The sequence below is a fragment of the Lithobates pipiens genome, unplaced genomic scaffold (assembly GCF_037356315.1).
Source record: "Lithobates pipiens isolate NorthernLeopardFrog02 unplaced genomic scaffold, aLitPip1_a1.2 Scaffold_8, whole genome shotgun sequence".
Classification (NCBI taxonomy): Eukaryota; Metazoa; Chordata; class Amphibia; order Anura; family Ranidae; genus Lithobates; species Lithobates pipiens.
Genome location: NW_027507903.1, coordinates 8,147,298 through 8,169,878, shown reverse-complemented (window position 1 = coordinate 8,169,878; position 22,581 = coordinate 8,147,298). Strand labels below are relative to the sequence as shown.

Below are 22,581 nucleotides of genomic sequence, written 5' to 3'. Positions count from 1 at the left end.
CGCCCCCATGGACATACGGATGAAACATTACATCCCTGATGTGCCTGTACACCACTTATTTAATGTGAGTGTTTAACCATTTTTAATAAATTTGAGCAACTTTATTGCTGCACGGCCAAAGCTGTAATTACTGTACTTTCACTAGGCTGAAGGAGCTGCTCAGAACTCCATGGTTCCAATAATAGGTAACAAAATTCAGAAAAGCCATGTGCACCACTACAGCAGACTAAAGTTCCTCTTACTGCAAGCAGGCTCTTATTGCAGAAAAGTGACAATGTCATATACAATACACCTGCAGAATTGTTCGGCATGTAAACCGAGCTGCTGCACATGCACAGATCACTTTACAGACCAGGCAAAATCCCCGAGTGCCAGGTTGAGTGGCTCTTGCAGAAGAGCGACATGATCTCACACCAGCGAGAACCGGTATTGTTTTAGACCCCTTTCACACCACACCGCCCATAGCGTCAGCGGTAAAACGCCGCTATTTTCGGCCGCTAGCGGGGAGCTTATACCCCCCCGCGAAAGGGTTAAAACCGCCGGCAATAGCGGCGTTTTGCCGGCAGTATTACAGCGCTGCCCCATTGATGTAAACACACCGCTCCAAAGAAGCTGCTGGCAGGACTTTTTTCTGACGTCCTGCCAGCGCACCCTCGGGGCTTTCACACTACACACAACGGTGCAGCTTCTTTAGGGTGGATTGCAGGCACTATTTCTAACGCTATAGCACCTGCAAAACGCCCTGGTGTGAAAGGGATGTTCGGGCCGGTTCAAACCACATGCAGTCGAATTTTTTTTTTTTCTGCATCAAAAAACACAAAGTAGGCTATACAGTTGCCAATGACATTTCACACCAGTGCGGTTCGAGAAAAATAAAAACATGCTGCATTATTCCAGCACTGGTACGTGGTAATGCATCGAAATTGCACTGGATCCCAGTACAAGGAAAAATAAAAAAAAAATGCATCTGGAAATGTTTTAAAAATAGAATGCATTAAACATGCAGAAACTCATCCAGAATGGATCTGGAGTGCATTGTGGTGTGAACCATACCCTTAGTTCTGCCTTAACCAGTTGCCGACCACAATCCTTATACACACACATTGCGGTTTGCAAGTGAAGTGGTTTGCCATGATTGGGACTTAGCAAACCTTGGAAACCATTTTCACCATGAAAAGCCAAAATGGGCAAAGTTTGCTCCAAATGAGCATATTAAAAAAATATGTTCAAATATTTTAAAATCCGACCTCTACAACATTAACCTCCCTGGCGGTACGATTATTTCGGATTTTAGGTGCTAAAAGCGGTACCATTATTTTGCATGAAAATTTGGCGTTTTATATTGTAGTCCTGCAATTCTTAGGAATAACTCTCTTAAATCTGTCCAAACCAGAGTCTAGCAGACATCCCGGGTATGATAAAGTTTGAAAAATGAAATCATAAATTATAATATAAGAAATTATAAATAATTATACCAAATAATAATATAACAATAATAAAAATTATTCAATAATGTAATCACATCAAAAACACTGAAATTTGCTCAGTTGCAGAATTGTCACTGTCATTACTTTTCAGAATTGGATGACGGATCTCCCCACAAATCGCTATCGCTCAATTCTGCGAGTGATTCTAATTTATTATCGCTGTTTTCTAGCTGCTCTAAAATCATTTTTGATGTACAGTGACAGTTTTGGTTGCTATGGACAATCTCCAGTTTCCAGGCATAAAGAACAGTTTTTATTATATAAAACTGCATGCAGGACACTGGGCAGACCACTAGGGACAACGGGGATGTGAAATATTTACATACAGCAATGTAATCTGTAAGATTACATTATACTGTATGTTTACTGTTTATTTCACTTTTTGAATTTGGCGCCGATCTCCGTGCCCGTGCGTCGCAACGCTCGCAGGGAACGGAGATCGCCGATGTGATAGATCGAGCGAGACACGGCTCGCTCGTACAGCGGGGAGACGACGCTGGATCCGAGGGAGAAGGTGAGTATTCCTCCTCCTGGATCCAGCGATGCAGTCCCGAGTCTGACTCGGGGATACCGCTCTTGGTATAAAAAATCCACCCCGAGTCAGACTCGGGAATACCGTCAGGGGGGTTAATAACAAAAAGTTTCACACCAACAGTTCATATTAAATGGTATTTTATTGGTGACAAATGTAAAGTGCTGAACTTCCTCTATAAGTCACTTTAAGATTTCTTGGCTGCCTTGGCTTTTGCTGCCTTGGCCTTTGCTGCTGCTGCTTTGGCCGCTGCCACGGGGGCAGCTGCTGCCTTCGCCACTGGTACAGGGGCTTTTGCTGCTGCAGGTGCTGCCTTGGCGGCTGCTACGGCCTCCCTCTTCTTCTGTTTTGTCTTAATCTGTAAAGAATAAAAAAATATTTAAAATCAACAAGGATAAAAATATTTGCCATAAACCTAATCCAGATCACAGCTCCTTACCCAATGAGCAACCAATTCATATTTATAGCCCCATTTGTAGAAAATCTTTTGAAAAAAAAAAAATAGTGGTTCTAACCTACTCCAAGTGTAAAATTGAATTATACTCCTTCAGTCCAACAATGTGGTGTGCTGAAGCAGCTCTCTGGCTGTGGACATATACAAGTGGCTGGCTGCCAGGTATCGATTCTCCAGCCACTTCTATTGGCCAGGCTGAAATAAAGGTCACTCCCATGCATGGGTGTCGAGTCTGCGACGGCATTTCCGAAGTTCTACAATGAGCTAGCAGGGTTTTGTGACCGGTTTAAGAAACCATTAGACTTTTGCATAAATGCCCCCCCCCTGCCTGGCATCAGTCATGTACACTAGATCATGCACAGCTCAGGTGTACATTTACAGCACCCTTTGAGATGTTGCTTCTGCACGCATACTCATTGCAGCCAGCCACTTAAGTGGCCAAACATTGAGAACACAGAAGTGAAGATGGAAGTGCCCCGGAAATGCAGGATCAGTGACACCACAGCACAGGTGTTAATTTACGGTATATACTAGCAAAATGTGTAAGCCACCGGGGGGGGGATGGCAAAACATTTGAATAAAAAACCACAGGTTTATACTTGCCTGCTCTGTGCAAAATGGCAGAGCAGCCCCAAACCTTGTCACGGGTCACCTGCTGCCGCTTTTGACTCCTTTCTGCCATAATGTAAAGTGGGTTTCAATGGGGGTGCTGCATGCATTTAAAGACGGTGTGGCTTGGCCTCGACCCCATGTCTGGCTTTGAATGACAGCAGTGGGAGCCAATGGCTCCTGCTGCCTCAAAGCCAGTGAGGGGGGAGAGTTGTTGCAGATGGGCACTGCGCTGGATTGAATAAGGGCTCAAGTGGGGGTTTCCTCTTGACAATACCCCACAGATTCTCTATGGGGTTTAGGTCAGGAGAGTTTGCTGGCCAATCAAGCACAGTGCTACCATGATCATGTGACCTGGTATTGGCAGGCGCCAAGTTCTGCTGGAAAATGAAAACCGCATTTCCATTAAGATGGTCAGCAGAGGGAAGCATTAAGGGCTCTAGAAATTCCTGCTAGAGGGCTGCTCTGAATTTGGACTTGATCTAAAACACAGTGGACCAAACACCAGCAGATGACACGGCTCCCCAAATCACTGACTGGAAAATTTTGCATTTCTTTTGGCAGTCCAGGAGTCTGGAAGAAGAGCGGAGAGGCACAGAATCCAAGTTGCATGAGGTTCAGCGTGCCGTTTCCCCAGTCAGTGGTGATTTGGGGGAGCCATGTCATCTGCTGGTGTTGGTCCCCTTTGTTTTATCAAGTCCAGAAGAAACACCAAGTATTGAGCACATACTATGCAGCAGGGATCTGCAATTAGCGGACCTCCAGCTGTTGCAAAACTACATACAAGTCCCATCATGCCTCTGGGTGTCATGCTTGGGGCTGTCAGTCTTGCAATGCCTCATGGGACTTGAAGTTCTGCAACAGTGGGAGGTCCGCTAATTGCACATCTGCTATACATGGACATATTTTTCAGTAAGCCAACATTTCTGTATTAAAATCCCTTTATTGGTCTTCTGTAATCTAATTTTCTGAGATCCTGAATTGTGTTTTCATTAGCTGTAAGCCATAATCAAAAAAATGCTTGAAATATACCTCTATCCCTGTGTGTAAACGCATCTATATAAAATATATGAGTTTCACTTTGTGAATTGAATGAAATTAAAGCGGGGTTCCACCCTAAAGTGGAACTTCCGCTGATCGGAACCCTCCCCCCCTCCGGTGTCACAATTGGCACCTTTCAGGGGGGAGGGGGTGCAGATACCTGTCAAAGACAGGTATTTACACCCACTTCCGGGCATAGACTCCCACGGGAGTCTATGCCTCTTCCTGTCCCTGCGCGCTGTCTGCTGGGACACACGGGTCCCAGAGACAGCGCGGACAACTCCTATTGCGCTGCCCAACGCGCGCATGCGCAGTAGGGAACCGGGAAGTGAAGCCGCAATGCTTCACTTCCTGAATTCCCTCACCTAGAATGATGGCGGCAGCAGCCGAGAGATCGATCGGTCTCGCTGGACCCCGGGACAGGCGAGTGTTTATTAAAAGTCAGCAGCTGTAGTATTTTTAGCTGCTGGCTTTTAATATTTTTTCCCCACAGTGCAGTCCCGCTTTAAACAGATATTCTAATTTTATGGCACACACACCCCTGTATTTTTTGCTGCCTAGTGCAGAAACAAAAACCTCCAGGCAACAGCTAAAGACAAAAAAGGTGGTACACTAAGAATTGCTTGTGATGGGCCAGAAGTCCAATGAAATTGCAAAACCAGCTTTTAGAGAAGTCTGCAGTATCTTTAGCCTCTAAAGATTCATCCTGAAGTATTTGGGGGAAATAGTCATCAGGTAATGTGACTTTGAAATCACATTAACAAAAGATGTAAAGGATCCAAGGCGATTCAATGTAGCTCAGAACTTCCACAGAAGTCACAGAGGTTCAGAAACACGGACCAGAAGTGGAACTCATCATAGCTACAGCCAAAAAATTCCATCAGTGCTCAACTAAGCCCCAGGGAGACCGCTGAATACACACCTTAAATACACAGGGGACCCGTCACCCGTTCAAAGATTTGTAATTCAACCAGGTGGGCCAACATGAACCAGGGCAGTCGTAGGCAACTTCAGCCCTCCAGCTGTGGTAAAACTACAAATCTCCATCTTGCCTTTCTTTGCGAGTCATGCCTGTGATGGTCAGGGTCTTGCAATGTGTCTTGTAGTTTCATAACAGCTGGAGGGCCGAGGTTGCCCCTTTTGGTGGTATGTAATCACTGCTTTTTTTTTATTTACGCTACAAAATAAATCATTTTTTTAAAAAATGCATTTAGTTTCTGTAATAAAATTTTGCAAATAATTTCTCTTGCTAAATTTTGACCAAAAGTGATGCTGCTACATTTGTTAACCCAAATCAGTGTTTAGGACAGATGTTGTGGGGACAGGGGTATCAGTGGTGCATGGTGTGTCGTTTGAGGGGTAATCTATAAACAGCTCTGTAAAATCATCCTCACACAGATCTGCAAATTTGCCCCCTCACCCCAGCACTGAGCTTGGCAGGGAGAACTGTCAGACTTGTTTTTACATAGCGACGGCTGTAATTGGACACAGCCATCACGTGATCGGGAGGGCCCATCACAGTACCCATATCCCGATCTCTGCTCAGCTGGATTCTGTGATAATGATCACAGGATCGAGCTGCAGCATACCCCATGGCCGCTCTGTGAGCGCTTATTCTGAACGTCCAATCAGAACAAGGAAGGGACCACCCGGCAGTTTATGTGCCGCGGCCGGTGATTAAAAACATGCCATTTCAAGCACATTTTAGCAGATCTTCCCAGCACTTACATTCTCTTGCTGACGCAGGATGGCGTTGCGTTTGGCAGTCTTTGCATATGGATTCAGCCTCATCATGATTCTCAAGTTCTTCAGTGGGTTCTTCTTGAGTTCTCTGCGCTTCACTTTCTTACTGAAAATTTCCAAACATGAACATTTAATATTTTCAGTGGCTAAATATCCATGTAGTAAAAACATAGCAATTTGTTTAGGATCAGACCTTCAATTCAAGTCACAGAGTTTCATAAACACGGACCATGAAGTGGAATTCATCATTGAGAAGAGTTTGAACAGTTCTAAAAACAGGCAAAAAAAAAAAAATATATAAAACCAACTTACATTGGAGCACGCAGAGCCTTCTGGATCTCCGGACTCTTCAAGATTCTGCTCAGATCTGTGTTTGTCATTTTGTGCATGGGGAGGCTGTGGAAGGAAGATTATATAGAGGTCGTCAGAACTAGAGAAACTAGACATAAAAAAATTCTTGCAAGGATTTAAGGCAATTGACTGTAGCTCAGAACTTCCACAAATATCACAGAGATTCAGAAACACGGACCAGAAGTGGAACTCATCATGTCTACAGCTCAAAAGCCAACACGGCTTAAAACTAAAAAAAAAAAAAAAAAAAAAAAAAAAAAACACTAAGCAGCCAGTTACACACTTTTACGCATGTTAGCCGTTAAGCAGGGGGCGCCAGCCAAGTAGTAATAAAAAGTTATACTATACTTAGCTGGCGGCCCCGGCTTTTCTCCTTTTACTATTCATATTTGACTTCCAGCTGCCGCTATTGCTGTACTACACGCCACTACTGGACTTAAATATATCTCAAAGATTTACTATTTTCACGTATTACAGTTTACATCAGTCTTGCTCTTAAAAACCTACCTTGCGCCATCTTGTGTTTAACCACTTTAGGACCGCCACCAGGCAGAAATACAGCAGCAGGGTAGCTCTCCTACAAGAAATGGCGTACCTGTACACGATTTTGTGCACAGGCCCAGGGCAGCAGGTTGCTGGCGGCGTGCGCAATTGGACATTTAAATCACTTCTGCTACAAAGGGAAAAAAACGCTAGCTGAAAAGATCCATACTAGTATGATACCTGTAGGTGCAGGCATCATTCCAGTATAACTACTGAAATCAGAGGTCATCCATGGATGTCCTACAAGCAGCAAGTAGTTAAAGGGACATTAAACACAGGTAGGCTTTAAAGAGGAAGTAAACCCTGATGAGTTTACTTCCTCTTTCATTCCCTGCAAAGGCAAAGCATAAATGGACTACTATGCATCACATCGCATAGTAGTCCATTAAGTGTCACTTACCTGACACAGGAGCCAGCGAAGTCACCGCTGTCCCCTGTAGTCCGGCACATCCATCTTCTCTGTGGGGTCTTGCAGCTCCGCCGCTGTCATTCGGCGAAGGTGCGATGACATGACTCCCGCGCATGGGAGCCGACACGCCTGGCAGCTCCGTCGCTGGAAATGCCGCGCTCAGTGCGCCGATGTCTACGGCGCATGCGCCGTAGACAACAGTGCCGGTCTTCGGGCAAATATCTCCTAAACCGTATAGGTTTAGGAGATATTTCTTGGACCTACAGGTAAGCCTTAATCTAGGCTTACCTGTAGGTCAAAGTGTGTTGTAAGGGTTTACAACCACTTTAAAAGATTTATAATCCCATTTAGCCTCTTGTAATTTATACATTGCAGCCAGACAGCACATCCAGGTGGTGGATGTCAATTTCACAGTTAGAGAATAAGTACTGACTGTCTTTTTTCAATTTTTTGTTTAACTGCAATAGTCTTTAACAAGGCAAAAAAAGGTATAGGGCCACACAGACGACTAAGGGCCCACTCACACTAGAATGCCATGGGAAACCAGTGTTCTGTGCCAGTTCCCCACACTGCACTTATGATCTGCAGCAGGTGTCAATGCAAATTTGACATCCCGAACGCAATGGATTTGCCTGCACTAGATGGCACGGTACAAAAAGTACCACAAGACAGAGGTCCAGTGTGTCCAAAAGTAGTGCATGCAACTACTGTTGCGGTGACATTTCAGCCCATTCAAAATGAATGGGGCTGAAAACGCATTGCACAGAACAGCATATAAATGGCCCAGCATTCCTGTGCGATTCACATGCAGCTCCTAGCATGAATTTCCCTTAAATCTTGTTACAGCTCTGAAATGAAAGTGGAACTAAACACCCATACGTGAATTTTATCATTAGGTAAGAATTACATCTATAGGTACTGTAAATATTTCCTAAACATGCATCATTTGGGAGATTTCCTATCAGCCGTGACATCACCGGCACATAGGCTCTGAAGGAATGGCTCCCATGCCATCGCAGCTCCGGACACTCACACAGCCGGAAGTGATGTTGCATACACACGGTCGGACTAAGTTGTCGGAAAATCTGATTGTACATAACGTGATGACGTTATTTCATTACGACGGGACTAGGTTCAGGCTAGTAGCCAATAGCTTTTGGTCTAGGAATTTGATCAGAGCATGCGTGGCACTTTGTCCGTCGGAGTATGCTACACATGACCGGCGTATACGCGATCGGAGCATTTGGTCGGAAAATTTTACCAGCAAGTTGGAAAACTTGGCCTGTCGGATATTCTGACGGAAACAGTCAGATGCAGACCACACAGTCGGAATATCCGACAAAACGTTCCGATAGGACACATTCTGTCGGAATCTCTGACCGTGTGTACAAGGGCTTACAGGTAAAAATAACCGGCAGTTTACCACCGCTTTAATGTGTTGCTCCTCAGAATACTCAAGTAGCTGAACCTCACTTGGCAAAAACATGCAATTTCCCATGCAGCCCTGGGTTCAGCCAACAGCAAGGCTTCATTCACACTTGTGCGACTTGGGATAAAGGTTACTTAAGTCGCAGCCCATTCTTTTTAAATGGCACACATTCAAATTGGTACTACAGTTGCAGCAAATTAGAAGTGGTGCCTACACTACTTTGGAATGTCTTTGGGCCAAAGAAAGTGAAGAAGTCAGATCAAAGCCATACCAAAAAATTTACACTAGAAATCATGTGACCTTGGAGACACCAACATTAATTGAGTGTAGGGATAAAGCCGCTGAAAGCCTTTAAAAGCCACACTCTAGTACAGCGATGGTGAACCTCGGCACCCCAGATGTTTTGGAAACTACATTTCCCATGATGCCCATGCACTCTGCAGTGTAGTTGCACATCATGGGAAATTTTGTTCCCAAACATCTGGGGTGCAAAGGTTCTCCATTACTGCTCTAGTAGAAGCCACCTTTGTCAGAACACTTGTGCATTCATACATACTTGTAGTTGGCCTTTAGGGTGGCTGGTTTGCGCCAAGTGCCATAAAGATCGTCCAGTTTGCGGAAGGCACTCTCTGTCCAGATGCAGAACCGTCCAACATGACCACCGGGAGCCAGCCTTAACAGATTCAGTTTGTTTACATTAAGGAGCGCAATTCCTAAAATGGCAAAACATATGGAAGCTCATTAAAGCCTGAATTCCACAAATATAAAATTTAAGAAAATGACTGAAGCTGGAGATTATGGCTTCCGGTTTAACTGATTGTACCTGGGATGTTTCTGAAGGCTTTAATGATGCCATTATCTTCATTGTAGATGACGCAAGGGCCTTTGCGTTGGATGCGACGGCGGTTTCTCATCTTACCCTTACCAGCACGCATACGTTGGGAAGCATAGACCTGAACAAAAAGAATGGCTAGTTTAGAACAGACTGCATCACTGGCCACACAGGGGCCCCTTGCCTGACTAAACAGACTCAAAAAGCAACAAGTGAGACTTTGACACCATTAATGTTGAGGAAACCAAAACACAAATCAACCCAAAATGCTGAAAGATAGCCATATACCACCAAGTCACCAACTCCCCTGCTCCTCTTCCTCTTGGGGTACCACAAGGCTTTGTCCTTGGACCCCTCCTATTCTCCCTCTATGCCTCTTCCCTGGGCCAGCAGATAACCTCCCATGGCTTCCAATACCACCACACCCAATCACTAGATAAATCTTGCCACATTAACCTCGGCAACATCTCCAGAATTCTCCCCATTCCTGACTGACGCCACAAAATGTATCCACTCCATTTTTTACCGCCTTTGCTTGCGGCCTATGCTTCCCCCATTCAGTCTTAAGAATACTGTTGCTAGACTGATACACCTTACCAACCGATGACTGCTTCCCCTCTGCCAATCCCTTCACTGGCTTCCTCTAACCCCCGTATAAAAATTCTGCTAAACCAACATACAAGGCCATCCACAACATCGCCCCCCCGGTACATCACCAGCCTCATCTGCAGCTATCGCCCAAATCGTCCCTTCATCCCAAAGAACTTCTGCTCTCTAGCTCCTCCCATGCTCGCCTACAGGACTTCTCTAGAGCCTCTCCCATCCTCTGGAACTCTCTGCCCCAGTATGTCTGGTCAGCCCCTAACCACCTTTAGGAGATCCCTGAAAACTCATTTAGGGAAGCCTATCCAGCACCCACCTAACAATTATACCCGAGCCATCCCCATCAGACCATACCCCGCAGCCATTACCTTTTGCACCACCAACCCCCCCCCCCCCCCCCAGAATGTGAGCTCCATGAGCAGGGCCCTACTATATTAAATTGTGCTGTCCCTCTGCATTGTAAAGCGCTGCACAAACTTGGCGCTATAGAAAACCTGTATAATAATTTTATATCAATGTTAGTGTGATTTATTTCAAGCATTTCAAATTTTGATTGCTTACAGCTATGGAAAACCTAAAATTCATTCTCTAAAAAATTTGATTACAGAAGACCAATAAAATAAAAGGATTTTTAATACATGTTGGCCATGTACAGTATAGTATGCACTAAGTACTTGGTCTGGGCTCCTTTTGCATGAATTATTGCATCAATGTGGCGTGAAGGTGATCAGCCTGCGGCACTGCTGAGGTGTTAAGGAAGCCCAGGTTGCTTTGATAGCGGCCTTCAGCACCGTAGGGTCTGCTGTAATTTTTCTCTTGACAATACCCCACAGATACTCTATGGGGTTTACGTCAGGCATGTTTACTGGCCAATCAAGCACAGCGATACCATGATCATGTGACCAGGAATTGGCAGTGTGGACAGGTGCCAAGTCCTGCAGGAAAATGAAATCAGCATTTCCATAAAGCTGGTCAGCAGAGTGAAGCATGAAGTCCTGTAGAATTCCCTGGTAGAGCTGCGCTGAATTTGGACGTGATAAAACACAGTGGACGAACACCAGCAGATGACACGGCTCCCTAAATCAGACTGGAAAATGTTGCATTCTATCGCAGTCCCAGAGTCTGGAGGAAGAGTGGGGAGGCACAGAATCCAAGTTGCATGAGGTCCAGTGTGAAGTTTCCAGTCAGTGGTGATTTGGGGGAGCCGTGTCATCTGCTGGTGTTGGTCTACTGTGTTTAATCAAGTCCAAAAGAACCCCCGACCAAGTATTGAGCAATTATACATGGACATACTTTTCAGTAAGCCAACATTTCTGTATTAAAAATGTTTATTGGTCTCCTGTAATCTCATTTTCTGATACTGAATTTTGTGTTTTCTACAAGCTGTAAGCCAAATTAAAAACTCCAAACAGCTAAAAAGACAAAAGGTGGTGCACTAAGAATTGCTGATGGGACAGAAGTCCGATGAACTAGCAAAACCAGCTTTGGCAAAAAAACTATTTTAAACACAATTCTGCAGTACATTTAGCCTCTAAAGATTCGCCCTAAAGTAATTTGGGGGAAATAGTCACCAGGTAGCGCGACTTTGAAATCACATCCACAAAAGATGTAAAGGATCCAAAAGCAATTCAATGTAGCTCAGAACTTCCACAGATATCACAGAGGTTCAGAAACACGGACCAGAAGTGGAACTCATCATAGCTACAGCCAACAACTCCATCAGTGCTCAACTAAGCCCCAGGGAGACCGCTGGATACACACCTTACACAGGTGACCCATCATCTGTTCAAAGATTTGTAATTCAACCAGGTGGGCCAACATGAACCAGGGCAGCGGTAGGCAACCTCGGCCCTAACAGCTGTGGTAAAACTACAAATCCCATCATGCCTCTGATGGTCAGGGTCTTTCAATGTCTTAATGTTAACTACCCCTGAATTAGGGGGTTACAAGTGGAGTCTGCTATGTTACATTGTGAGGCTAGATACAGCTGCTAAATATTAAAGTAAAATTATATTAAAAATATTTAAACACAAAACCAGAAATGCCTTTAGTTGCAACACACAGCAAAAGTATTCTTTTAAGAAACATTTGACTAAACCGACCAAGTTTAATTTTTCATTTCCTATTTTGTGAAAATTAGCAGGTGGGACAGCAACCTTTTTGTAGACCACTTTTTATTTGGGGGAAAGCGGTTAATGGCTTTAATTTTTAATGATTTTCAGTAACATTTTCTCATGAAATAGAGGGAACAAAAAAAATAAAAAATCTCTAGCCAATTTTTTTTGGACATATCCCCCAGCGTAGAAACCACCACCAGCCTTTTTACCTTCTTGATGTCATTCCACGCTTTGAGCTTCTTCAGCAGCAGAACGGCCTCCTTTGTCTTCTTGTAACTTTCGACTTTGTCTTCAACCACCAATGGAACTTCTGGGATCTCCTCAATGCGGTGACCTAAAATTATAACAAAATGTGGAACAGAATAAGTTACAGAATTCGATTCTAGGAAATTTATTATGAATTTTTATAAACACTACAATCCTAAAAGAAAAGCACTTTCCATGTGGTCAATACATCTGCCATATATAACAGGATGGATTTCTGCTCCTGTGTGCGGTCACTCAACAGGTCACAGGCTTCTGTATGTGAAAACAAGCAGCAGATTGCAATGGTGTAGAGTAGACCATTAGACAATTTCTGGGAATACTTCAAATTAGCTGTACTTTAAAAATGTTATATAAAAAAAGGAAAATAGAAATCACAGCTTTTCAGTTTGGAAGTTTTGCACACCAATTGCTAGCCAATGTGACTAAAGACCGGTACATGGGAAGAAAGCATCAGTGTTGTGCCTTGCAGCCCATTGAAGCTGAGGCACGTATTGTGGACTTTGATTCCACTTAAACCTGGAGAAGTGCCCCTCAATGCAAGGGTTAATTGCTCATTTTGCTAAAGGGGTATACTTTATTTCCTGCAGGCTGCCCCCTCCCCGCGACACCGGTCCTCAGTTTGCAGCTGTCACCATGTAGGACCAGCAGGTCAACACAGAGGATGCCGAGGGTCCACCTATATACCAGAGCACTGCATAGTAAAAAGAAACCACTTGCCATGCAACAGAGAAAAGGGCACGTACCACCCCACTTATCCCCTAGGCCAGGGGTCTTCAAACTATCAAAACAAACTGACAATTTAATGCCCTTAGAAACTTGGGAGACTGACTGTGGCCAGTGGAGTAGAAGATACTCTGGTATTGATGGGAACAAAATAAATTACATCATTAGTGTCCGAGGAAGAGTTCCTCATAAAATGGTGCCAGTGGGAGAATTAGTTTGCCATCTTTTAGGTCCATGTAAGGAAGTGCCCCAAGGGCAAGATAAAGGCAAGTGGAAGGGGCAGATCTGGCCAGCAGGCACCAGTTTGGAGACACAGCAAGGGGTCATTTCTCAGCTCCAGTTAGAATGTAAAGGCTGAAAGTTTTTTTTAACCTTTAAGAAATCTATTTATGAAGGCAACTCTTCTGGGTGTTGCTTTCACCACAGCATCCCCCACCCAAAAATACTTACTGAGCCCCGGCCTGCATGGGAGATGCATCTCTCATTGGCCAAGACAGGAGGGAAAGTCATTGGCTCCCACTGCTGTCAATCAAAGACAGTGAGAAGGGAGGGGAGGGCCGCTGTTCTGCCGAAAACTCCAACTGGCCAAAACCACCACCCATGTCATTTCCAGTGACTCCAGCAGCAATAATTGGAGATTGACGACTTGGCTACTTTCACAGAACACCGCCAGCGTATACACTATACCAAATGCTACTAAAGCTGGTGGGATTTGTAGTTTTCCCCATTGACAGAAGACTGAATAAGTGGCGTGGTAAGGAGAGTCAGGGAGCCATGCACCGCATTTCTTTTTTTTAATTGTGACAGCTAGCAGGGGGGGGAGAAGATCCCCAAATAACTGTCAAAGCTGGGGGAAGCAGCCCTTCCAAAATGTGTTCAACCCATATTCAAGGGGCAACATGTTATGAAAGTGGAACTTCTTTTGCTAGCCTTCAACATGTGAAGGTTGTCCTACTTGTGCTAGATGTTTCCAGGCTATATGCTGGGCGTAATCTGAACAATTATACGGACAGGACCACATGCTTTGGACATACAAAATATGTTATACAATACAGACTCATCAGAACTTCCACAGAAATCACAGGATTCATAAACACGGACCAGAAGTGGAAATCATCATATGGAGCCACACAAAAAACACCAGGAATGAAACCGGTCACTAGTATCCACTTACCTTTAGACATGATGAGTGCAGGCAGGGCAGAAGCAGCCAGTGCAGAGCAGACAGCATATCGCTTCTGGGTTACATTGACTCTGCGGTGCCAGCGTCTCCAGGTCTTTGTTGGGGCGAACATACGTCCTCCTCTACACATCTAAAGAGCCTTATTAAGGAACACAATTTGTAACATCAATAGGGGAGAAAAAAAAAAGCTTCCACTTGCCAAAATTGTACCAAAATTGAAGTCATCTTGCTCAGAAATGAAGTTTACATCAGCCATCCTTCACCAGCATTATGACAGCAGGCAACTGTCGCCAAGTGAGGAGTAAGACGCAAATTACAACATCACAGCAAGCCACAAATTCTGCACTTTGTTTTCTCGTTAGAAAGGATACGTTTCCAAAGGCACCCTGGCCAGAACGGTGCGTACCACCGCCGCGGACACGGGGGATACGGGCGACAGCCCTTCCGGTTCCCCATGATTCGGCACTGGTCTGGTGACCTGGAAACGAGGGAGAAAAAAAAAAAAAAAAGCCATCAGCAAAGTAAAATATTTATTGCATTGCAACTTCTAACGGTCTGAAAAGTTTTCATCAGAACTTCTTGACAATCATTAGTTTCAGAAACACGGACCAATGAAGTGTAGCTCATCATGTGCAAAAACCATTTCAGCAAGAAAAGTTATGACTTGTAAAGGCAGAAGATTTTAATACATTCTATGCATTAAAATAAAAACTGCAGCAGCCCCCTCAATTACTTACCTGAGCCCCATCTCTCTACTAGTATCTAAGACGCCCAGGACACAGCAGCAACACCACTAGTTATCAAAGTCAATTAGGGAGAGGGGACAGGTCAGGGCTCAGAGTCTGAATGGATTCATGGAGCTCTGTAGAAAAATTGGTCCATACGCCGGTTGCTCAATAAAATTAAGAAATATTAGAATAGCCACAGTGAACAAATGCCAATTAAGGCAGTTGACGCGTTTCAGCCTATAAGACCTTAGTAATATGGTGGTTATGACCAAGGCATTATAGGCTGAAACTCGTCAACTGCCTTAATTGGCATTTGTTCACTGTGGCTATTCAATAAAATGGAGACATTTTAGAGCAACAACTGGAGCAATTTTTCTACATTACTCAGCCAGCGACTGGATCGAGCACCTGGGAGCTCTGCTATATCTGTGGTGTATGGGTAGTAGCATTGAATTGTTTATACATGGAGCTCTGACTGGTGCCCTCATAGAGAGCTGCTGAGTGGGCACTCAATAGAAGGGAGGGGCCAGGAGAAGCAAAGAGGGACCCAAGAAGAGGAGGATCAGGGCTGCTCTGTGCAAAACCATTTCACAGAGCAGGTAAGAAAAAAAAAAAAAAAAAAAAAAAAGTTACAATCTCTTTAAAGTGGTTGTAAACCCTTACAAACCACTTTGACCTACAGGTAAGCCTAGATTAAGGCTTACCTGTAGGTCCAAGAAATATCTCCTAAACCTATATGGTTTAGGAAATATTTGCCCGTAGACAGTGGCGCGCAGGCGCACTGAGCGTGGCATTGTCAGCGACGGAGCTGCCGCGCGTGTCGGCTCCCGTGCGCATGCGCGGGAGTGATGTCATCGCCGAATGACAGCAGCGGAGCTGCGAGACCCCACCAACAAGATGGATGCGGCGGACTACAGGGGACAGCGGCGACTTCGCTGGCTCCTGTGTCAGGTAAGTGACACATAATGGACTACTATGCGATGCACAGTAGTCCATTATGCTTTGCAGGGAATGAAAGAGGAAGTAAACCCATCAGGGTTTACTTCCTCTTTAAATACAGCTCAATAGGTGCTTGCTGATCTGAACAAGGTACTTGGGCAGACTAACACTGAAAAGAGATTTAAGATAACTACTCTTGGTTGACAGCAGGCAATACTTCCCCCCTCCTGCATGCCTTTTTTGTAGGGTTCCACCGATACCAAGCATTTGCATTAGTACTTGTGCATATGCTCAGATACCTGAAACTGATACCTTTGCGTGTCAACTTTAGCCTATACAAAAATAAATTGGCTCAAATGGCACTGCAAAGAATTGAATGCGATTTGAAGAAAGTGGCAAGATTCCTGTCCGAATAGCATGCAGTTGCCCCCACCGATTATGTGAGCCCAGGCTTGTCATAGTGACTTCAGCCCAAGTTCACACAGGAGTTGTGTGGGAACCCACATACAATATGGGCAGGAATCACACTGCATTCCTGTTTAAACCGCATGCATTTGCAATGCGATTTGAGACCATTAATTTTGTATGGGCTCAAATTGCACTGCAAAAGGTATCCATACTGGCGGGTACTTGACAGCAAGTAACAATATGCACGGGGGGAGGAGTATTGATTGCAAACTTCATATCCATGTTTAACATGTAGTTGTGGTGCAGTCCCACTAACTTCAAAGTGGCAAGTGACTGGCACTGTTGAATTTCAAATGCAGCATGATGGGTAGGAACTGCAACAAAGTAGTGTGCCCATGGCAATGGGAACTCACCCCTCTGACAGCCATGTAAGTGTTGGGTAGTAGGAGGGTTAAGTTGTGAACAAGGATCAACTGCCTGTTTTTACCATCCCTCAACCACCAGTGTTTACTCCAATTCCAGACTATCTACTTACCAAACTGAACCTAGGAGTGGAGCTACAAACTCCAAGCCACATCAACTGTATTAAGAATTCTAAAGCCCCTCTATACTTTTGGGGCTGTGGAGCCCACTACCCTCAAAAGCCAACCGGAGGCCCATATATAATCTATTGGCAACCCCCTGTAAACACTAAATGTGGCGATGTCATGATCTAAACCTCACAATCAGAAAAGGCTTCATTGAGGAAACAATGAGGTTGATTTACTAAAATGGATCAGACTCTGCAATTATTGCTCTATAGCATGGGTGCTCAACCTGTGGCCCTCCAGCTTTTGCCAAACTACAAGTCCCATCATGCCTCTGGGAGTCATGCTTGTAACCATCAGCTTTACAATGGATCAAGGGACTTTTAGTTCTGCAACAGCTGGAGGGCCACATGTTGAGCACCATGCTCTAGAGCAGGGCTATGCAATTAGTGGACCTCCAGCGGTTGTAAAACTACAAGTCCTATAATGCTCACCCTCTGGGTGTCATGCTTGTGCCCGTCAGTCTTGCTATGCCTTATGGGACTTCTAGCTCTGCAACAACTGGAGGACCGGCAATTGCATATCCCTGCTCTAGAGAAATGTAATTCCAAAACATCTGGGGTGCCAAGGTTAGCCATCACTGCTCTAGAGCTTTGTAAATAAGCATAAGATCTGGCAGACTTCCATCACCCAATCATGTGCAACAAATTTCTTTATTTCTCTTGCATGCGATTGGGTATTACTAAGCTCTGGAGAAACCGCACTTGAAGTGCAGAGTCTATTTACCTTTAATCAACCCCAAAGTGTTCCTTGAATGACGCCCATTCTCAGCAGCTGACCACCTTTGTTCACCAAGCACCACAGCAGCCACATGGCACGGGAGCCAGAAGCTAGCAGAAAACACTGTAGTAGTGGTGTCTATATAGCCGTTTCCAGCTTCCAAGGGGACCCCCACAGGTATGGTATATACATAGTTACATTGGTCCAAGCCATGTAACTACAAAAAAAAAAAAAGAAAAAAAAGACACATAACAAAATTTGTTATGCAAGGGTAAAGCTGGTGATCTACTTTAAAGTGGTTGTAAATCTCAGACATAAAAATATGAACAAAGCATATCCCTCTACAAGTGTGCACTTGTCTCAGTCCAGAGTACTGTAATTTCTGACTGCTGCTTCTGTCCTCTGCTATCTGTACGAGTCACCCTGACAGCGTAAAAAAAAGTTAAAGGCGAGGGCAAAGCCTGTGATTGACAGCCTCAGCTCTGTTCCTGTGTAAAGGGGTGTGTGTGCGTCCCTTCCCAACAATCACCTGACGTAACTCTGCTCCCTATCCCCTTGCTTTTCAGAGCCGAGAAATCATATGGAAATTCTGAACTTTGAACAGATGTAGTGGGAAGAATGTTACAGATAATCTGGTACAACTTAGGCTCGGTTCACACAGGGGCAACACGACTTTTGGAAGCAACTTGGACGTGACTTACACTACTTTAAGTCGCCCCAGGCCAGGCGACTTGCCGTGGCCAATCAGAGAATGAGCTCTCGGGGGGGGGGGGGGACACCATAATTCTCTGAGAATCGCCTCCGTATAGACGGAGATCCGACTAGGAGGTGACCTCCATTGAAATCAGTGTGTACCGGTCGCCTACAAGTCGGATTGAAGTAGTACAGGAACCTTTTCTGAAGTCGGAGCGACTTCAGTAGTGTGCATTAAGACGGCTCTCATTCACTTACATTGATTTTATCATGTTGTGCGACCTGAGGTGACTTGGGGCGACTTGAAGTCGGATCTGAGTTGCCCCTGTGTGAACCGGCTCTTAGGCAGCATTTGTTTCATCCGCATCACCTGAAGCCAGTCACTACACTGTGTAAATTAGGGTTTACAACCACTTTATGTGCAAGAAACCGTCTAAACCGATTCAATTTAAAGTCTACACCCCACCCGTCAGATTACGTACCAGCAAGCTCGCTCACTGAAAACGGCTGCCTGCTGTTCTTGCGCAGGTTGGTGTGAACAAAGTTGACTATATCTGGACGTATAGGAGCCTTGAACACTGCGGGCATAGTCACATTTTTGCCTGACGTTTCCCCCTTTTCGGAGTACACCGTGATCAAAGGACGAGCGCAGGCCTGTGGGGGGGGGAGGGGAGACACAAAACAAGTGGTCATATACATGTTCATAACAAAGACACACTTCACATTGAGAACACACACAATGCTCAGACTCGATTATCGTCAGCCCTCAGTATCAGCATAATGACAGTAGGCAACCGTCACTGAATACCAGGTAAGGCGCAAATTACACCATCATTGCATTGGAGAGAAAACACAAATATGTACAAAGACATCAGGATGAACTCTGGATGTAGAGAAGCCAGTTTTTATTGCAGAGCAATGCTCAGTGATACAATGTATCCTTATAAAGGATGTAGACATGCCACTTATTCCTGGGAGCCAATCAGCTGCTGAGGATGTGTACAGGAGGTGGGTGCTTGCCTTATAGGTGGAGGTCTCTAGGACTTCATTTAATATGACAACACAGGATGACTGTATACTAATCTGTCAGTGTTGATAAGTAGCATTTTTGTTACATGGTTGTATGTATAGCGCCCCCTCACTTCCTGTATGGGCACTTGCGTGTACACAGCAGTCATACACAAAGTTTAGTTTGACGTAGTTGGGGGTGAATTTTCTGTACATGTCATGGGGGATCATTAAAGCCGAATGGGGAAAAGCGCCGCTTATTTATGGTTTTGACAAGTACCACCTCCCCCTCCCGGTCAGATCTGAGCGAAGTTTGAGCACTTTTACAGCCGGGGTGGTAAAGCTGTTTTAGCAGCGCATTTTGGCCGCTAGTGGGGCACTATTTATCCCCGCTAGCAGGCGACAAAAAGGATTACAGCGGAGTGCCAAGTGAAGGTGAACCCCCTGACATTTGGCATGTCATTTTTTCTAGGCACTTAGCTACCACTTTCTCCTGGGGCTCCACAGTGCCGGAGGTTCACCTCTCCCTGCAAACTTCTGAGACAGGTCACAGGTCTCAGAAAATTGCTCAACCAATCACAGCCAGGTGCCCACAGTTAGAATACCGGAGCCGGGGGGGGGGGGGGGGGGGAGAGGCTTCGTTCAATCGCGCCGCTGGACTGTAGGACAGGTAAGTGTCCGATTATTAAAAGTCAGCAGCTACACTTTGTGTGCTTCAATCTCAGCTAATTTCTAGCTCAATGCTAGTACTATCAGGGGCGGACTGACCATCAGGCCACCCGGGCACTGCCTGAGGGCCCTGAGCCACTAGGGGGCCCCGTCAGTTACCAGCCTCAGTATAAACCAGGGACAGTATGTAAAAATCTATGTTATTTTTTTTGCATGCGTCTCTGAAATGTCCCTTACCGACATCCTTTTGGTCTAAAAATCCTGAGATTTTAGCTGCCCCACCTCTCCAGTACCTTCTCAGCCAATAGAAACATGTCTGTGCATACTGTGTGCCCCCATGTCAGATTGCCCCAGGGGCCCTATGAGTTGTCAGTGGGCCCCTGAGTACTATAGATCAGAGCGCACCCCTAAAGACTGTGTCCAGGAAGGAAAGCATCTGGTGCGACTATAGGTGCAGCATCACAGTGCATGCAATGTTAGTATATATGGGGGGGAGCAGCATGGAGTAAGCATTGCATCCTCATGCAGCATTTAGGGAGAAGATGCATGAAGGATAAATGTGGCCTGAACCTCTGCATCAGCTAGGTCAGCATGGAGGATGAATGTGGTCCTCAGCCAGTGCATGGGCTAAAGCAGCGTGGAGTATGAGTGTGGTCCCCAGCCAGCACAGACGGCAGCATGGAGGATGCATGTGGTCAGTCTCAGCATCATGAATGTGGTCCCAGGTAGTGCATACGTCTGCATGGAGTGTGAATGTGGTCCCAGGCAGTGCATACATCTGCATGGAGTGTGCGTGCGGCCTATGTGTATGGGGGGCGGATGCATGGAGTAGGAGTGTGGTCTCGGTCTATGGAAGTCGGTGTGGAGGGTGCAGTCAGTCTATGGGGTGAGGTAACGCGCAGGATGGAGTATGGCGGGGAGGCCTCATGGCGGACAGCCGGGCCGCTCTCCGGTAACACGCGGTGTCTCCGGCCCGGTCCTCTCCCGCTCAGTGCCGGGCGATACCCGGGGACCGGACACACAAAACTCCCCTCACCCTCCTCCCGCTGTACCCACCAATCTACACCCTCCCGCTACCCCGCGATTCCCCCCGCCGCTCCTCACCATGCTGACGGCCGGGCTCAGGCTGCTGCTCGATGGCGGCCGCAGAGAGAAAAGGGAGGAGCTTCGGCGACGCGGCACTATATCCCCCTCCGCCCGAGAGGAGAAGGTGGCCGCGCCTGCGCAGTGCACACCCCACGCCTCACCGGCACCGAGATCCCCTCCTCCCCCCGCTCATTACCCGACTACATACACCGCCCGCGTCCTCTCCTCTCCCCCTACACCGGGATTTGTATTTAACGGGCTAAAATATCATCTCCGTCACCCGCAAACCCCGAACCCGGGGACTATTTCGTGTCGCGGAGTGATCTGGCGTTGATGATCGGGCAGGAAGTGACGAATGAAAGACTCTACAGATCACTTCAAATCAGATAAATAAACAGAAGAATGTTTTATTATCTCTGTCTGTGCGGATTTATTTAGTTTTGAGGCTGTTTTTGATGTGTTTTATTGGTTTCCAGTAGTAGGGAGGACGGAGGTACTTCCGGGGGTGCGTAGAGACCCGGAAGTGACGTTTATGAGGCGCTACAGATCACTTCAAATCAGTAAAATTCGGAGAGCTTTACGTTCCATTTTTCGTTTCGGTGGATATTTTGTGGTTTTTAAGCTGTTTTCTTCGAAGTTTCTTGTTTCCAGTAGTAGGGAGTGCGGGAGTACTTCCGGGGCGGTGACCCCGGAGTGACAGGGCGCGCAGTTCGGATGGCAGAGGAGGGGAGGATGTGGAGGGACCGGCACGGGGCGGCCAGTGAGCTCTTCTCCTTCCTCAGCGGGTGAGTGTCACCTCATTGGACACACCGGGAGGAGAATGTCACTTCTTCATTCTGTGGTGTCCATAGCAACCAATCACAACTTTATCTGACTTTTTGGTTGCTATGCGTTACCGCCATTTCCTGTTTACATTTCCTTTTTTTTTTTTTTTTTAATTAACCACTTAAGGACCAGGCCTTTCGTTATGACATTTGTTGTTTAAATCAGTATTTTTTGCTATAAAAAAAAAAAAATATTGGAGCCCCCAAATATATATATATATGTGTGTGTGTGTATTTTTTTTAAAAATTTTTTAGCAGGATAAAATGGCAGGTGTTGCAATTTTTTAATGCCACGCTGTATTTGTACAGTGTTTTTTCGAACACAATTTTTGTACGGGGGAAATACACTTTTAATACATATAGGAATGCAACCAACAGGACCTACATGTTGCCGACATGCCAAATGAGCAGTATTATAAAAGAAGCACCCCCCCCCCCCCCCAAAAGAAAAAAAAAAAAGATAAAAAGATACTAGGGACTTTAGAGCAGAGCTTGACAAATTTGCTTTGAATCTAGGAGCCAGTTAAAAAAGTTAGGCCAGTTTTTTTAAGAGTGGTATGGATTGTCAGCTCCCGGGGTAAGGCCAGTAATTTTCA

At 45.5% G+C, this 22,581-nt stretch overlaps 2 protein-coding genes and 8 non-coding genes across 10 annotated transcripts in view; 1 reads left to right on the top strand and 9 right to left on the bottom strand.

Annotated features, from left to right (window-relative positions):
• Positions 1–2,142: 2,142 nt before the first annotated feature.
• On the bottom strand, positions 2,143–21,332 carry LOC143962778 (large ribosomal subunit protein uL4B-like). The gene is made up of 10 exons (XM_077472214.1): positions 21,180–21,332; positions 18,881–19,052; positions 14,695–14,801; positions 14,315–14,453; positions 12,360–12,484; positions 9,422–9,551; positions 9,155–9,311; positions 6,179–6,262; positions 5,852–5,972; positions 2,143–2,377 (listed from the first exon to the last, which is right to left on the bottom strand). The coding sequence occupies exons 1-10, from the start codon at positions 21,180–21,182 to the stop codon at positions 2,207–2,209; spliced, it is 1,209 nt and encodes a 402-aa protein (XP_077328340.1). The 5' UTR covers positions 21,183–21,332; the 3' UTR covers positions 2,143–2,206.
• LOC143965165 (small nucleolar RNA SNORD18) lies at positions 4,918–4,987 on the bottom strand. Its single transcript, XR_013271556.1, has one exon. It is a non-coding gene; the product is annotated as a small nucleolar RNA SNORD18 (small nucleolar RNA).
• Positions 6,050–6,120, bottom strand: LOC143965170 (small nucleolar RNA SNORD18). Its single transcript, XR_013271561.1, has one exon. It is a non-coding gene; the product is annotated as a small nucleolar RNA SNORD18 (small nucleolar RNA).
• LOC143965167 (small nucleolar RNA SNORD18) lies at positions 6,350–6,419 on the bottom strand. Its single transcript, XR_013271558.1, has one exon. It is a non-coding gene; the product is annotated as a small nucleolar RNA SNORD18 (small nucleolar RNA).
• Positions 11,668–11,737, bottom strand: LOC143965164 (small nucleolar RNA SNORD18). The gene has a single exon (XR_013271555.1). It is a non-coding gene; the product is annotated as a small nucleolar RNA SNORD18 (small nucleolar RNA).
• LOC143965166 (small nucleolar RNA SNORD18) lies at positions 14,197–14,265 on the bottom strand. Its single transcript, XR_013271557.1, has one exon. It is a non-coding gene; the product is annotated as a small nucleolar RNA SNORD18 (small nucleolar RNA).
• On the bottom strand, positions 14,551–14,652 carry LOC143965190 (small nucleolar RNA SNORD16). The gene has a single exon (XR_013271575.1). It is a non-coding gene; the product is annotated as a small nucleolar RNA SNORD16 (small nucleolar RNA).
• On the bottom strand, positions 14,889–14,958 carry LOC143965168 (small nucleolar RNA SNORD18). The gene has a single exon (XR_013271559.1). It is a non-coding gene; the product is annotated as a small nucleolar RNA SNORD18 (small nucleolar RNA).
• On the bottom strand, positions 19,139–19,237 carry LOC143965189 (small nucleolar RNA SNORD16). The gene has a single exon (XR_013271574.1). It is a non-coding gene; the product is annotated as a small nucleolar RNA SNORD16 (small nucleolar RNA).
• Positions 21,333–21,794: 462 nt separating the features above from the next.
• LOC143962614 (protein zwilch homolog) overlaps positions 21,795–22,581 on the top strand; it is a 108,149-nt gene continuing 107,362 nt past the window's right edge. The window contains exon 1 of the mRNA XM_077471927.1: positions 21,795–21,946. Coding sequence (XP_077328053.1) covers positions 21,876–21,946 — 71 coding nt within the window. The 5' untranslated portion in view covers positions 21,795–21,875. The remainder of the gene's footprint in view (positions 21,947–22,581) is intronic.